Here is a 13,644-nt window from a genome sequence, read left to right on the forward strand (position 1 = left end):
GTTAAGTGATTATAAATTTTGTTTGGCTTAGGGAGGATTAGTTCAACGACTTAGTTTTCCCCACGTCACCCAAAAATGATGGTTACTTATGGCCATCTTTTTTTCCACTCGTGATCTTGTTGCATATAAGATTTGTCTCCAATAAACAATATGTAGGATTGGATAAGGGTCTGAATTGGCTATTAATATTTAAAATAAGGTGTGTGTGTGAATATATATATATATATATATATATATATATATATATATATATATATATATATATATATATATATATATATATATATATATATATATATATATATATATATATTTATATTTATATATACAGAATAGGTCCATATGTGAGAATTCATACTTATATGAGAACTGATTTAAAATTTAGAACATGAGACTCAAATTAAAATTTTGAACATTTGAGTAATAATTTAGAACATTTGTGTGAGTAATATGTTTAGAACATCTGATTTAAGAATTAGAACAAGTGATTAAAAATTTATAAAATTTGCTTTATGAAATTTTAAACACGAGTAAAATTTAGAACATCTAATTTAAGATTATGAACATGTGAATAAAAATTTAGAACAAACTGATATAGAATATAGAAAATGTGAGTAAAGAATTTAGAACATGCGAGTAAAAAAATAGAACATACGCTTTAAAATCTGGAACATATAATAAAAGTTCTTAGAACACATGTTTTAAAATTTAAAACATATAAGTTAAAATTTTGGAACAAGTTATTTAAAATTATGACATCAAACTTAACTAATTTATGGTTTATAACATGTGAGTACTAAATTAGAACATTTGATTTAAAATCGAACACCTAAAAAAAAGTTTAGAACATCAGATTTAAAATTTAGAACATACGAGTAAAAATTTAGAACATAAAGAGTATTCTCACATAAGAAAAATTCTCACGAGAGCCTTCCATATATATATATATATATATATATATATATATATATATTAGATTGAATTTGATGATAATTATAAATTTTTTGTATTTAATTTTTATTGATAAGTTATATAATATTAAGAAAAGACTTGCCTAATTTGCCAATTTTTCCTTCCAAAAAAAAAATGGATAAAAAATGTATATTTACCCTCAAATCAAAAACTAGGTTAAAGATCCGTGCAATGCACAGTTAGGGGTGTACATAAAAAGGACCGGACTTGAAAACCGACCGGTCCCGGTCCTTAAAATTCAAGGATTCCGATTTCGGTCTGGATCAAGTCTAAGACCGGGGTTTTTAGGTTTGGACCTAAAACTCGGTAAAATTGTGTTTTTTTTTTTTTTGTTTTTTTTTTGTTTTTTTTTGTTTTTTAAGAATTTTTTTTTTTTTTTTTTTTTTTCAAAAATCAAAACAAGAAATCAGTTTTCATTTGGGTTAAGTATTTTTGGTGTTTGAGAATTGGGACTTTATAGACTTTATGTAACTTTTGTGACTGATAATTTGAGATTTTATGTAATTATAAAATTATGCAACGCTTTTTGTGGAAGGTTCGATTACGGGAAGGAAATAAAGGTCTGTTCAGGTCCAAATCCGGACCGGACTTGTTGCATCAGGTTTGACCCGGAATCAGACTTGTTGAATCAGGTCCGGTCTCTAGTCCTCAAAATTCTTTGATTTAGGTCCCGTTCCCAACAAGTCCGGTGTACAACCCTATGCACGGTTGTTAAATATTTTTGACAATAATGTTACAAAATATAAAGTATATAAAATATATGTAGAATTTTTTCATTTGGGTATATATGCAATATGATTGTCAAAATGGAAAGAAAATATCATAAGGTATAAATAACTAACTTAAAAAATTTGCCAAAAAAAAAACCAAAAAAAAAGCAAAAAAAGTCGAGAAAATTTTTCACAAAATAATGACAAGTGTCCTTAGTTATTCGCTTTTAATATAAGTTAATAGATTAAAAACAATAGGAAAATTTGTAAATATTAAATTAACCTTTTGGCCATCCGCTTATATTATGTCAACCTTTTGATTATTTGTGTATGCGGCTGGCCACATGGTGCGGCAGGGGTTACTTGTAGGGTGTTACTGGTTTTGTCAGGTGTTACTTATATTCTGGGGTTACTTGTATGGGTGTTACTGGTTTTGGATGGGGATTATTTGTAGGGTGTTAATGGTTTGGTATAGGGTTTTGGTCTGGGGTTATTTGTAGGGGTCACTCTGAATACAAGTAACAACTACAAGTAACCCTAGAATACAAGTAACTCATACAAATAACCCTAGAATACAAGTAACTCATACAAGTAACCCCGAAATACAAGTAACCCCAAAATACAAGTAACACCCTGCAAGTAATCCCTGTTACACCATGTGGCCTGCCGCACTAAAAAACCTCCATTTCTCAACACGTCAACCTTGTAATAGTATTAATTTTTATTACATCAAAAAAAAAAGACCTTCTAAAACAGGTTAACTGGTTACGTGGACAACTATTTTCTATTTTTTTTTTTTTTTTTTTTTTTTACAAATGTGGACAACTAAGATGAAGGTAAAAAAGCTAATCTAATTTTAATCTTTTCAAAATTAAATCCTCATAAAAACCCGGTCTACATTAATGTTAATGTAGACCGAGTAAATATTACATGAGTTTATCACACACCTTCTTTTTGTTTTTATTTATGTTCCTCTTACCTTTATCACACGCCTCTTTCTCTCTCTTTCTTTGGCTATTATTTTCTCTCATTTTTTTCCTATCCTCCTTTAATTTTCTATGTAGAGTCTGCACTACGCTTCCATGTACTATGTGAAGACGAGAAGTGAAGTTCATTAAAATCAACCATGTCGGTGAGAACTAAAGGTGAAATTACATTAAAATGGAGTAATTATATATGATCATATCAAAGTATATGAAAAGTGATTATATCAATATATGTGATTATTAGAAATAAAAAGTCATTAGACCAAATTAAACGTGATTATAAAAAATGAAAAGTGATTATATCAAATTAAATGTGATTATAAGAAATAAAAAGTGATTATATTATATCCAATTGATGATGTTGTATGTAAAGCATTGTTCACTACATCAACTCAAAAACAAGTTTACACGTAAGTAAATTTAAATGAGATAACATGAAATTAGAGATGATCATATAAAATCAAAATAGATTATATCAAATCAAAAATGATTATATTAACACAAAATTGATTATGCCAAAGAGCTAATTCAAGTTTATCAGAATGAGAAACAAATGTTGTTTATCTAGGGGCAACGTCGTCATTTTCATTGGGAAAGTAAGGGTAATTCTGACATTTGCTCATAAGTAATGACGACAGACGTTATCTCCGAATTTCGTTGACTGTTAACTCTAATTTTGTTAACCGTCTAACGGCTGTTACTCTCTTAACTTTCTCTCTCCTTAGTAAAATTTTCCTCTCTCTCCTAAGGATTATCACCTTCATCAGCTTATGAGTTATCACCATTAGAGTGAGTCGATCTTTGCACTTGTAAGAAATTGGAGTTGAGTCGTGAAATTACCAGAGGACATAAGTTGATCTTTGCAGCTGTAAGAACTTGAACATGGGTAATCCACTATTGGAGCGTATTGCTGGTATGGTTTCTAATGTTAAGTTTCTAATTTAAATGTCATTTGATTGTGATTTGGTAATTTCAAGTTAGGGTTTTAGAATCAATTTTATTTTTTCATTGAATCAATTATTTGCAATATACCATTGTGTTAGTATGTTTCATAATAGTACCCTCTTATAAGGTTACTAACAATATGACCATGGTACAAAGTTAATGTCAATTATAATATAATGTATGTAGAGATAATCTAAAGTACAAAGTATACATTAAAAGAAAAAAAATTTGGAACTTCAAGTCCAAGGTTGAAAAAGGAGTTAGCTTGCAACTTATTATCGTTGATTTTATAGTTTAGATGCAGTTGTACAAACATGTATCTGAGTTAATCAAAATACCATTGAAGGGATATGTAAAGATATGAAGCTTTAATATTATTTTCGATTAACGTGATAGTATGGTTTGCTCAATCATCACATATAATTATAGTTTGCCCTAAACAAATAATGACATAATCAATTGTAATATGAATGATGGAATGTCACAAAACTATGTTCACAACTTATCTCATTTATCATATGATCATAGATACAAATCACATATGTTTGAACCAATCAAGTAATCCAAAAGGGTTAAACATAATCATGCTTATATACGAAATATAAAGAATGTTTAATTCACAATCAAGTTGAAGGGGCAGTAATTTGATATTAGGATAGTGATCAAAGGCGAACAATAAAACACTATAACTAGATGGATTAATTCTATGATTATGAATTAAAGGGATATTAACAATCAACTAAATATGAATTCAAATAGATAAATGAATTATCACTGAATGGAAGGCTTATAGTGCAGCAAGTCTAGTGCAGCAAGTCTATTTAAGCCTTTTATTACCCAATTCATAAGCCGATAGGAGTCTAATTTTGTGCGAAAGTCAAACAATACTAAGAAATTGATAGAATACACAATATTAATAATCAGATTTTGTTGGCAATGCTATAGATATATATTTTTGAATTAGTATAACATAGTAAAAAAATCAATAACAAAGATTTGACTTCCCCATATATATTATAAAATAATCGCATATATAAAAATTAATTTGTAATATTGCATTCGAATAATAGTTAATCAAATAAAGCCACAAAATGCTAGAAAACTAATAACCAAAATAGTTGAATCAACTTAGTAATTTACCACACAGCAAAATAATATAGAAAATAAACACATACTAGCTACTTATGTATGTTTTTGCTGCCAAGCTACTTATGTATTTAGATAGAGCACTAAATTAGATCTCGTACGGAATTTGGTCCCAACTAATCTAATACAATTGGGCCTCATGATATAAAATTAAAATGTCAATAATAAGATAATTGCATATAATAATACTTACCTTCATGATTGTGGTATCCCTTGTTTCCTCGTATATGCAATGTTTTAGGATAAAAGAAAGGGATATCAATCATATCATAAATTAAGACATAGTAAAAGGTAGTAGTAAACACATATCAAGTTGTAATGTAGTATTGAAGTGCAAATAATTTATACGTATTATATGTGGTAGCAAATTAGAAAATAGGCATGCATCAATATGATTGCTAAATCACATCTGGTATTTACCGAGTAACGTCCGTATTTTAATATGACTTTACAAACATATCCCCATTTAAAATGTACCCTACTCCACTTTCACTTTCTTTAACCACTCTCTAACTTGTTACCCCACCACCCACCAAACAACTATCACCTACGAACAACTACCACGTCATATTTTTATATAAAAAAAAATTATTTTACTTGTCAATTAGCGCAAACGGTAAATGGACGAGTTTAAGGAAGCAACGACGTCCCTGGAGATATCATCGGAGCTTACGGAGTCGATGAGTGCTCTGTATTTTTGTCTTTTTTTTTTAAATTTCGTAATCATAGAAGGGACGCCTGAAATTTTAAAATCTCCCACGGAACATTCTAATATTTTAGGCGTTCATGGGGGGAAACACCTGATATTTTAGAATGTTCTAGGGGGTAACGCCTAAAATTTTAGAATGTTCCGTGAGAGATTCTAAAATTTCAGGTGTTCCTTCCATGGAACATTCTAAAATTTCAGGCATTCGTCTAGAACGACTGAAATAAAAAAAATAAAAAAATAAAAAAAAGTAAACAAATAAAACAAGTTTTTGATCGCTAACCCCTTACCTTTACGATTTCTTGACATCGTCCCTTATAGTCGGTCGCAACCTTTGGGGTGCGTTCTATTCACCTGATTTTCACTTATCTGAACTTATCTTAACTTATCTGAATTTACCTAAACTTATCTAAACTTATTAAAACTTATTTTAGTTATAATTTGTACTCGGATAACCCTTATCAAAACTGATTAAACTTGATCTGAACTTATTACACCTGAAATAAGTGAAAATAAGGTGAACAGAACAAACCCTTGGTGGTGAGGAAATTGTGGTGGCTTTGCTTGCTGGTGAGGAAATTGTGGTGGTTTGCTTGGTGGTGGTTGTGGATGAAATTACTAAGGTGAAGAAAGAGAAAAGTAAGAGAGAAGATTGAAGAGTAGTTAATTAAGAAAGGGTTAATTAAGGGAGTTCATATAAAAATACGGGCGTTACCCGGTAAATACTGGGCGTGGTTTAGTACCCTTGAAGTATTTGCATATGTGTATATCCTTGCCACCATACTATTATTATGATTATTATCTTTACTACCATTAATAAATAGTATCTATAAATTAACTAAAGTAATTACCGCTGATGTCATTACTTTCCACATGTCAACCTCTTATAAAAAAAATTCCCGCCAAAACTAATAATGACATCATTAATTTTTTTCAACATAAATAAAAATTTGAAAATGATAAATTAATTATACATTTTCCTAACAGATTTTATATTTAAATTGACTAATTATGCAATTTCGACTTGAAAAATTAAAGGAAGGTCAAACTATTTCATTTTCTTATATTTTATACAGATTATATGAATTGGGGCTTCCACTCTTTATTAATTTCTCAATTTATTAGATGTTGATTAAATTGTTTGTACTACATACATATTACACACAAATAAGCTAAATAATATTGTAAAAATCATAAAATAATATTTATTTTGTGCATCGCACGAGCCTAATCTAGTTAATTATAAAGTAATTTTCCACCATCTAGAGCGGTGAAAAATTGTTGAAAAAGGCAAAATAAACCAACCACAGATTATTATTCCTATCCTTAATGAAAAGGATAAGTACAATGGTATGACACATCACACATATCTCTAATATTCACCAAACCAACTCAAAATAATAGAACTAATATATAATAAGATAAGAGTGTGAAAATTAATTGGTAAATTGCAGGTTCACAATTAGAAAATAACCATTAAATTTATAAAACTGATATCATATTAAATCTTAAATTGATCATCAAATTTACTACCCTATGAATTTGATATTAAACTAAATTAATAAATTAAAGCTGATTTATAGAAATAGCAAATGCGTAAAATAAAAATTCTTACTTAATGAACAATTAATTGAATCACTCAAAGTTTACAGGAAATTAGAATTCTAATAATGCAAAGATTAACTATTATACAATATCGCAAACTTCGTAACTATACAATTTCGGATCCTAAAACCTATAGTAAAAAAATAAATATTTAAACAATACAAACCAATCATGTTACATAAACCAAATTATTTAATATCAAAGAAAACTTAGACAATTAAACAAATCATATTATTATAGTATGGCTATGTGATGTCGATAGACGATTATGTTATGTAATAGGCAGATTCATTAGGAATCGAAAGCAAAAGAATAATACAAGTTAAAACAAAACTAATTCTATTGTGCAAAGAATACAATTGCACTCAAGTTACCTTAGACATTCAAAATACAAAAAATAGAGATGACAACATACCTGATAAATGTATCATAATTTACCCAATTTAATTGTATCGAGCTTTGGTGCTGATAACGTGTTATAAAATAAGGATAAATGTGAGATAAATTGAGAGAGAATAGATCAATGTATTTCTATTCCATATGATGGGGGTATATATAAATACAATATAGATAGGGTTTGCTTAGATAAGAATATAAACCCTAGACCTATCTAGAATATTCTAGAATAATACAAGTAGTACAATGGGCATCCACATTATATTTCATAACATTTTTTTTATTTTTTAATTTTTTTTTCATGCTTTAGTTTTGTCTATCCAATATTCTTAAAATTATAAGGCTAAATGGTCAATGACGTGCATTGAAGAGTAATGCTAATTCTTGCTTCAAACAAAAAAAAAAAAAAAAAAAAAAAAAAAAAAAAAAAAAAAAAGAGTAATGCTAATCTAATATATAATTGTAGAGTAAGTGAATGAGGAGCCTCCAAAACCTCAACCAAGCTTCCTCATTCACTCCCACCTAAAAAACTACTCCCTCCTTTTTCTTTAATTCAAAAAAAAAAAAAAAAAAAATACATAGAATACACTCAACTACTTATCTACCTCTCCAATCAAATTAATCTTATCTAAAACTAATTACTTATAATTTTAACGAAAAAAAAAAGAAATACACTAAATGCAGTTATCTCAACAAGTTATCATCATTCAACTCCACTTTCATTTACGCTATCCACACATACACTATTCCTTAACTACACATAAATTATGAAAGCTTAGATCACTACTATACTGCAATATCCGTACTTAACCACCACCAAAAAAAAAAAAAACAAAATATCAACTTTGGGGGGAAAAAAAACAAACCAAAACAACAAAGGCCTTATACTTCGTATTCGTAACAGAGAAATAGTATCATTGTCAAAGTAAATTTTAATTCTCTATTAGATATTTCTTGGATTTTGTCATTAACCTTTGCTGAATGGTAAATCGAAGTAATTTGGTTGAATTTATGCTGTTAAGATTTTTGATTAATTGGTTGTCCCAAATTGGTTTAAAATGCTTTGGGGAATTTCTGTCAATATTTTGTTAGCTTAATTTTTCTAGGATTCTGGGATCTTTATGTAGTATGTTTTTGGCTTTTAGTTTATAGGATTTGCTTATCCTTCCAAGTAGAGTATCCTTCCAAGTAGAGGTAACAATATAATTTACATATATTTTAACTTTGTTATGTACATATATGATATATCATGCAAGTTTCATGTTTACAGATAAAGTATAGTTGTTTTTCTGCTCCAAATTTGATGTGGGTATGTTTCATCATTTCATGATTTATTGATTTATATTTCAATTTGTTTGTGTAATTAATCAATAATTATTTGGTTTTTATCTACTATTATTTTAATATTTTTCCTAATAACACATACTACCCAAAAAATACCTATTTAATTATATTATTCAATAAATTTCTTTTTAGAAACACCAATGTTACAAGGAATTCATATTATAACTGCGCATTTTTTTTTCCTAAATTATGTGCCGTTCAACTTTTTGATTTCACCATAAGTTCCACTACTTTTATCTTTTTTAATTTCATACATTCCTATCAATAACTTAAAATGTGACATTTTATTACCTCAAAAAAATAAAATAAAATGTACATCATATTTTTCTTTTCTTTTTAGTTATATTTTTAATTTTATTTTTTTATGCTATATTTTTATTTTTTAAATCTCATTAATAGTTATAACCCGTGCATTAGCACGAGTGCGTACTAGTTCAAAATAACCTATTAAAAAAAAGTTGTTTAATAAGACCATAAAAGACAGTTTGGGTTATTGAGGGGACCAAAGCTAATTTTCAGGCAAGTCAACGCCGGAATCCGACGTTGACCGTCATGTGCAAGACTCATTAATTTCACCAAAATTTAAATTTTTTTCCTTTTCCCACAATTTTCCTCTAATTTTCCAATTAATCCCAATTAAACCCTTTTCAATTCCATTCTCTCTCCTCCTTTCTTTCTCTAGAAGCATTATTCATGGCATTTACTCATCTTGTTTGCCAATGTTAGTGAGGTCAAAGCATCAAGTTAATTGGCTACTGAACATTAACTTCACCACAAGCGGCAAATTAGCACAACATCAACCCACAACACGCTAACCCTCCTCCCACTTCACCACCGGCAGCAACCAGTCCACCACTCCAACACACCTCCGAACCTCCACCAAACAGCCAAAACAAACACCTAATGAACCCACAACCACCTAAACCCACAACGCTTACCTTGTGCTAATTATCCCTCAATTGTAGTGTGGATGAATTCGTTCGGAAATAAATGCGAAATTACGGGTTGAATATAATCAAAGGTTACAGAAATGAGGAGAGAGAATGAAGGGAAAAAGGGATAATTGGGGTTAAAGGGAAAAATGGGGGGAAATCGTGAAAAAAGGAAAAAACAAATTTGGTTCATGGTTTAGATTCATGGTTTATGCTTTGAGGAGTGAGAAAGAAGAAGAAAGGGAAAAATTGGGGATAAAGGGGAAATTTGGGGATAAAGAGGAAAACGGAGATTAAATGATTGATGTTATCACTTATTCACTGGTGCAAGGAGAGCACTTCTACCTTATTTATCTCAGTTTAGTTAATGTATCAGGGATTAAATAGGATACCATTATTTTGAATTGCACAAACAGAGATAACTTGTTTCTTCTTTGGAAATGACTAGTATAAATAAGTTAGAGGAGAAATGTTATAAACCGAGCACATTTGGGGAGACAAGCAAAATGATGAAAATTGATGAGAGTTCTCTTCTATTTTTAAAGTAGCAACACTATGTGAACCCCAATTCAATAATGAGAGTTCTACTTTTCGAGTTTCCAGTCTGTTACTATACATAATCAATCCTAAACGCGCCCTAGAGTAAAGGATGCCATAACTGTCATATGTTATTTGGTCTATGTTCTTCTTGCATCTTTTGGAATAAGTATGCTTTCATGGCTTTCAATCTTACAAAAGCATGGCTCTGCCTTTTCCCTCACCTCCATAGTTTTCACTCAGCTGTCAGGAGTTTCTGTGTGTATTTTATCTGCTTAATCTGTCATTTATGCACATGTAATGAGCTTTAAGCTGCTTAAACTTGTGTCCGCCTTAGTGGTTTGCAAAACTGACTCCATTCAGGAAGCAAAATCTGCTCCATTGTCGTAACAAGTTAGCACAAAGTTTGAGAGAAGTGGTATATATAGAATCATAGTATAAATGGGCATACTTCTGAAACATGTAATAAACATGCATCTGGCAGCTTCCCTAAGATAGCACAGGGCGTGCCAACTTTCCATGATAGCCTGTACACATTATGTTGTTTGTATCAGAACGCCCAATTAGCAAAATAGTTTGCCTTTTACTGTTGAGATAGTGGTGATAGGAAATTTTGTGTCCTGTTGTAACATTTTATGATTGCTACTTTCTGCTGTTTCTAGTGTAATCACTCTCTGGATGTGCAAGAGGCATGAAATTGGTTTAGGACCTCCATTTTCTATCATGATGAAATTAGTGTTCTCTTTGGTTATTGATTGTGTTTATGTTTGTTGATGTTCAGGTTTCATCATATCTGGTTACCGTAATTCCCAGCAATAATAAGCATCGCAAGTGGATTATGACATAAGTTTTCATTCGTGGTATAAATTTGACATTTCTACAATACAAGGGCTCTTTTCAATTGCTTGGTTTAGTTTGGTTGGAAAGGAAAATCAGCAGGGAAGGATTCCAAAAACCATAATTTCCAATGCAATCAAAATTTTTAATCATATTGAGAAAAAGGTATCCTTTTCCATCAATGGCCTGGTTATGAATGTACTTCTTTAGGTACTGTCTGCACTTGAACATTACAAGGCCCTCTATCAAGTTTAGACAAAGGAGTGGACAAAAAAGGTTCTGCAATGTTCTAACTTCTAAGGTGAACAATCACATCAGAAACAAATGTAAGTTTCTTTTTACCAAATAATTGAGGTGTATACACAAGACAAAAGAAACCTGAAGCGAACAAAGATTAAGCATCCAGGCCTAATGAGCAATTCTACTTGAATATCTATGTACACAATGTAGTCATTTGAAGTCCTAGCTCCTTACTGCCTTCCCAGCAATGTCGCCTTCTCTTGCTTCATGATATGTCTGCAATAGCCTCAAAGAACTGTACCCTCACTGTAGTAAGACAAGAACGCTTCATCATGTAGCACCCAATTCCTGTCTAACAAGATAGAACAAGCTAACGAGATACAAATTAACCCACGATTTCCCTAATTGCTACTGTATGAAGTCCTGTATTAGTCGGTTGTACTCTACTGCAATGTATCCAGGAAAAATGTTTTGCCTTAATACTAGTACCTGTCATAATTTCTCTAACAAGAAGCTGATCAATGAGTCAGAAAAACTTCCCTTCAACCATTTGTTGTAGAAATTGGCAGGGTAATAGCCATGTTTAGTGTAATACCAAGTTAATTCGATTGCATCAGAAATTTCGAATCAATCAGCTACGTGACTGGCTATGCATTTTTTATATAAAACATCTAGGAAGAATTTGTTAGAGCAATTGTTCTCGTGTGAGAGACCACACAAAAAACAACTGTTTTATTCAAGAAATCCTGCAAACTTCCATTTAGCTGCTCAGGCAGACAGTGAAACAGAAATAGCAATGTATCGAAAATTTTACAGATTTGCTTCCAAATTCCAATTACAATTAAATTTCAGCAGAACTACAATACACTATTCCAACAATTGACTATATTCTGAACAAAGAATACAACTAATTCTTACAATGAACTGACCTAAATGACTAAATCTATGCAGCTGACAGTAAATGCTACAATATTATTTGCAATCTAAAACGAACTCGTGACAATGAACCAACCTAAATCTATGACTGCCCAACTATCCAAACCGAATATTCATATATAATTTCTGAGGTACACGTAACAAGAACGAACGATCCTCGAAAATTCCTCAGAGAACTTGGAAATTCAGACAAGCTTGTAACATTTACTGTCAGCTGCACAGAAAAGAAATTGGAAATCAGAACCACATCCACATTTCAGCTTGATCATTGTCCAATCTCCTGATAACTTCTCTGTCTTCACCAATTGTTCTTGCCTTTTCTCCTTCTCATAATTTCCCTGAAACAATTTGATCATCTCAGTTCAATGCAGTTTTATCACAGAAACAAAACAGCATACAAACTTGTAAAAAATTAATTATTAAAAGAACCCAAAATCAGAAAATTCAAAATAAACCAGGTAATTGAAAGATACCCAAAAACAGAAAATGTACAAGAATCTACAAATATTGAAATTGAAAATTAAAAAAATCAGAACAGAAAAATTGTATCATAGTAAACCTTTGAATTGGAGGAACCAGGGGAGAGTGTAACAGGATCAGAAACAGTCCTTCTGAGAAGCTTCGGAGACGGAGGCGGCGGAAGAGGCGGCAGCAATAAACCCATTGCGTTCCGATGCACCGGCTGAGACGGCGAAGCATCCAATTCTTGAAGTATCTTCTTCACTCTCTGCATTCATAAAATCACCATTAAACCAAATTCAATCACCCAATAAAAAAAATGCAAGAAAACCCCAGAAAACTACCTTATTACTGGAACTATCCTCATTGCTGGAATCAGAGCTGTAAATTGGTGGGTCAGAAACAGTTCTTCTCAGAAACAGAGGCTGATTATTCGCTTTCGTGTTCGTGTTCGTGTTCGTGCTGGTGCAGCGAAGAAGAGAGAATTGCGAAGACAGCGAAGGCGACGAAAGAGAGGAAGGAGAGATAGGCGGAGAAGAAGAAGAGCAAGTGCCATAAGTTGAAGAACTGAAACTAGCAGAAGATGAAGAACAGCAGTAGCCTCGTTTCTTGATTAATTGAGGTGGGGTTATTGTATTTTGATCGAAATTCAGTGGTATTGAGTTGGGATTTGTTGTTTTATGAAAAAGGTGAAGATGATTTGAAGAAGGTTGGATTGTAGTGTTGGCCATTTTGAAACCCAGAAGAAGATTTTCTGCAGATTTGTGGTTCTGTTTTTGAGGGATTTTTCTGCGTCTTCTTGTTTTTCTGTCAGTGATTTTTGGGGGTGCTTTCACCATTGTTGAAGATGAAGATGATGATTTTGTTGTTGATGATGATGATTTAGTTTATGA

At 31.0% G+C, this 13,644-nt stretch overlaps 1 protein-coding gene across 1 annotated transcript; it reads right to left on the reverse strand.

Moving 5' to 3' along the window:
- Nucleotides 1-12,355: 12,355 nt before the first annotated feature.
- On the reverse strand, nucleotides 12,356-13,101 carry LOC145576653 (uncharacterized). The gene is made up of 2 exons (XM_081634374.1): nucleotides 12,852-13,101; nucleotides 12,356-12,630 (listed from the first exon to the last, which is right to left on the reverse strand). Exons 1-2 carry the CDS (start codon nucleotides 13,023-13,025, stop codon nucleotides 12,478-12,480), a joined length of 327 nt encoding a protein of 108 aa, XP_081490500.1. The 5' UTR covers nucleotides 13,026-13,101; the 3' UTR covers nucleotides 12,356-12,477.
- Between the last annotated feature and the right edge of the window lie 543 nt (nucleotides 13,102-13,644).

The sequence above is a fragment of the Chenopodium album genome, chromosome 13, assembly GCF_948465745.1.
Source record: "Chenopodium album chromosome 13, dcCheAlbu1.1, whole genome shotgun sequence".
Taxonomy (NCBI): Eukaryota; Viridiplantae; Streptophyta; class Magnoliopsida; order Caryophyllales; family Amaranthaceae; genus Chenopodium; species Chenopodium album.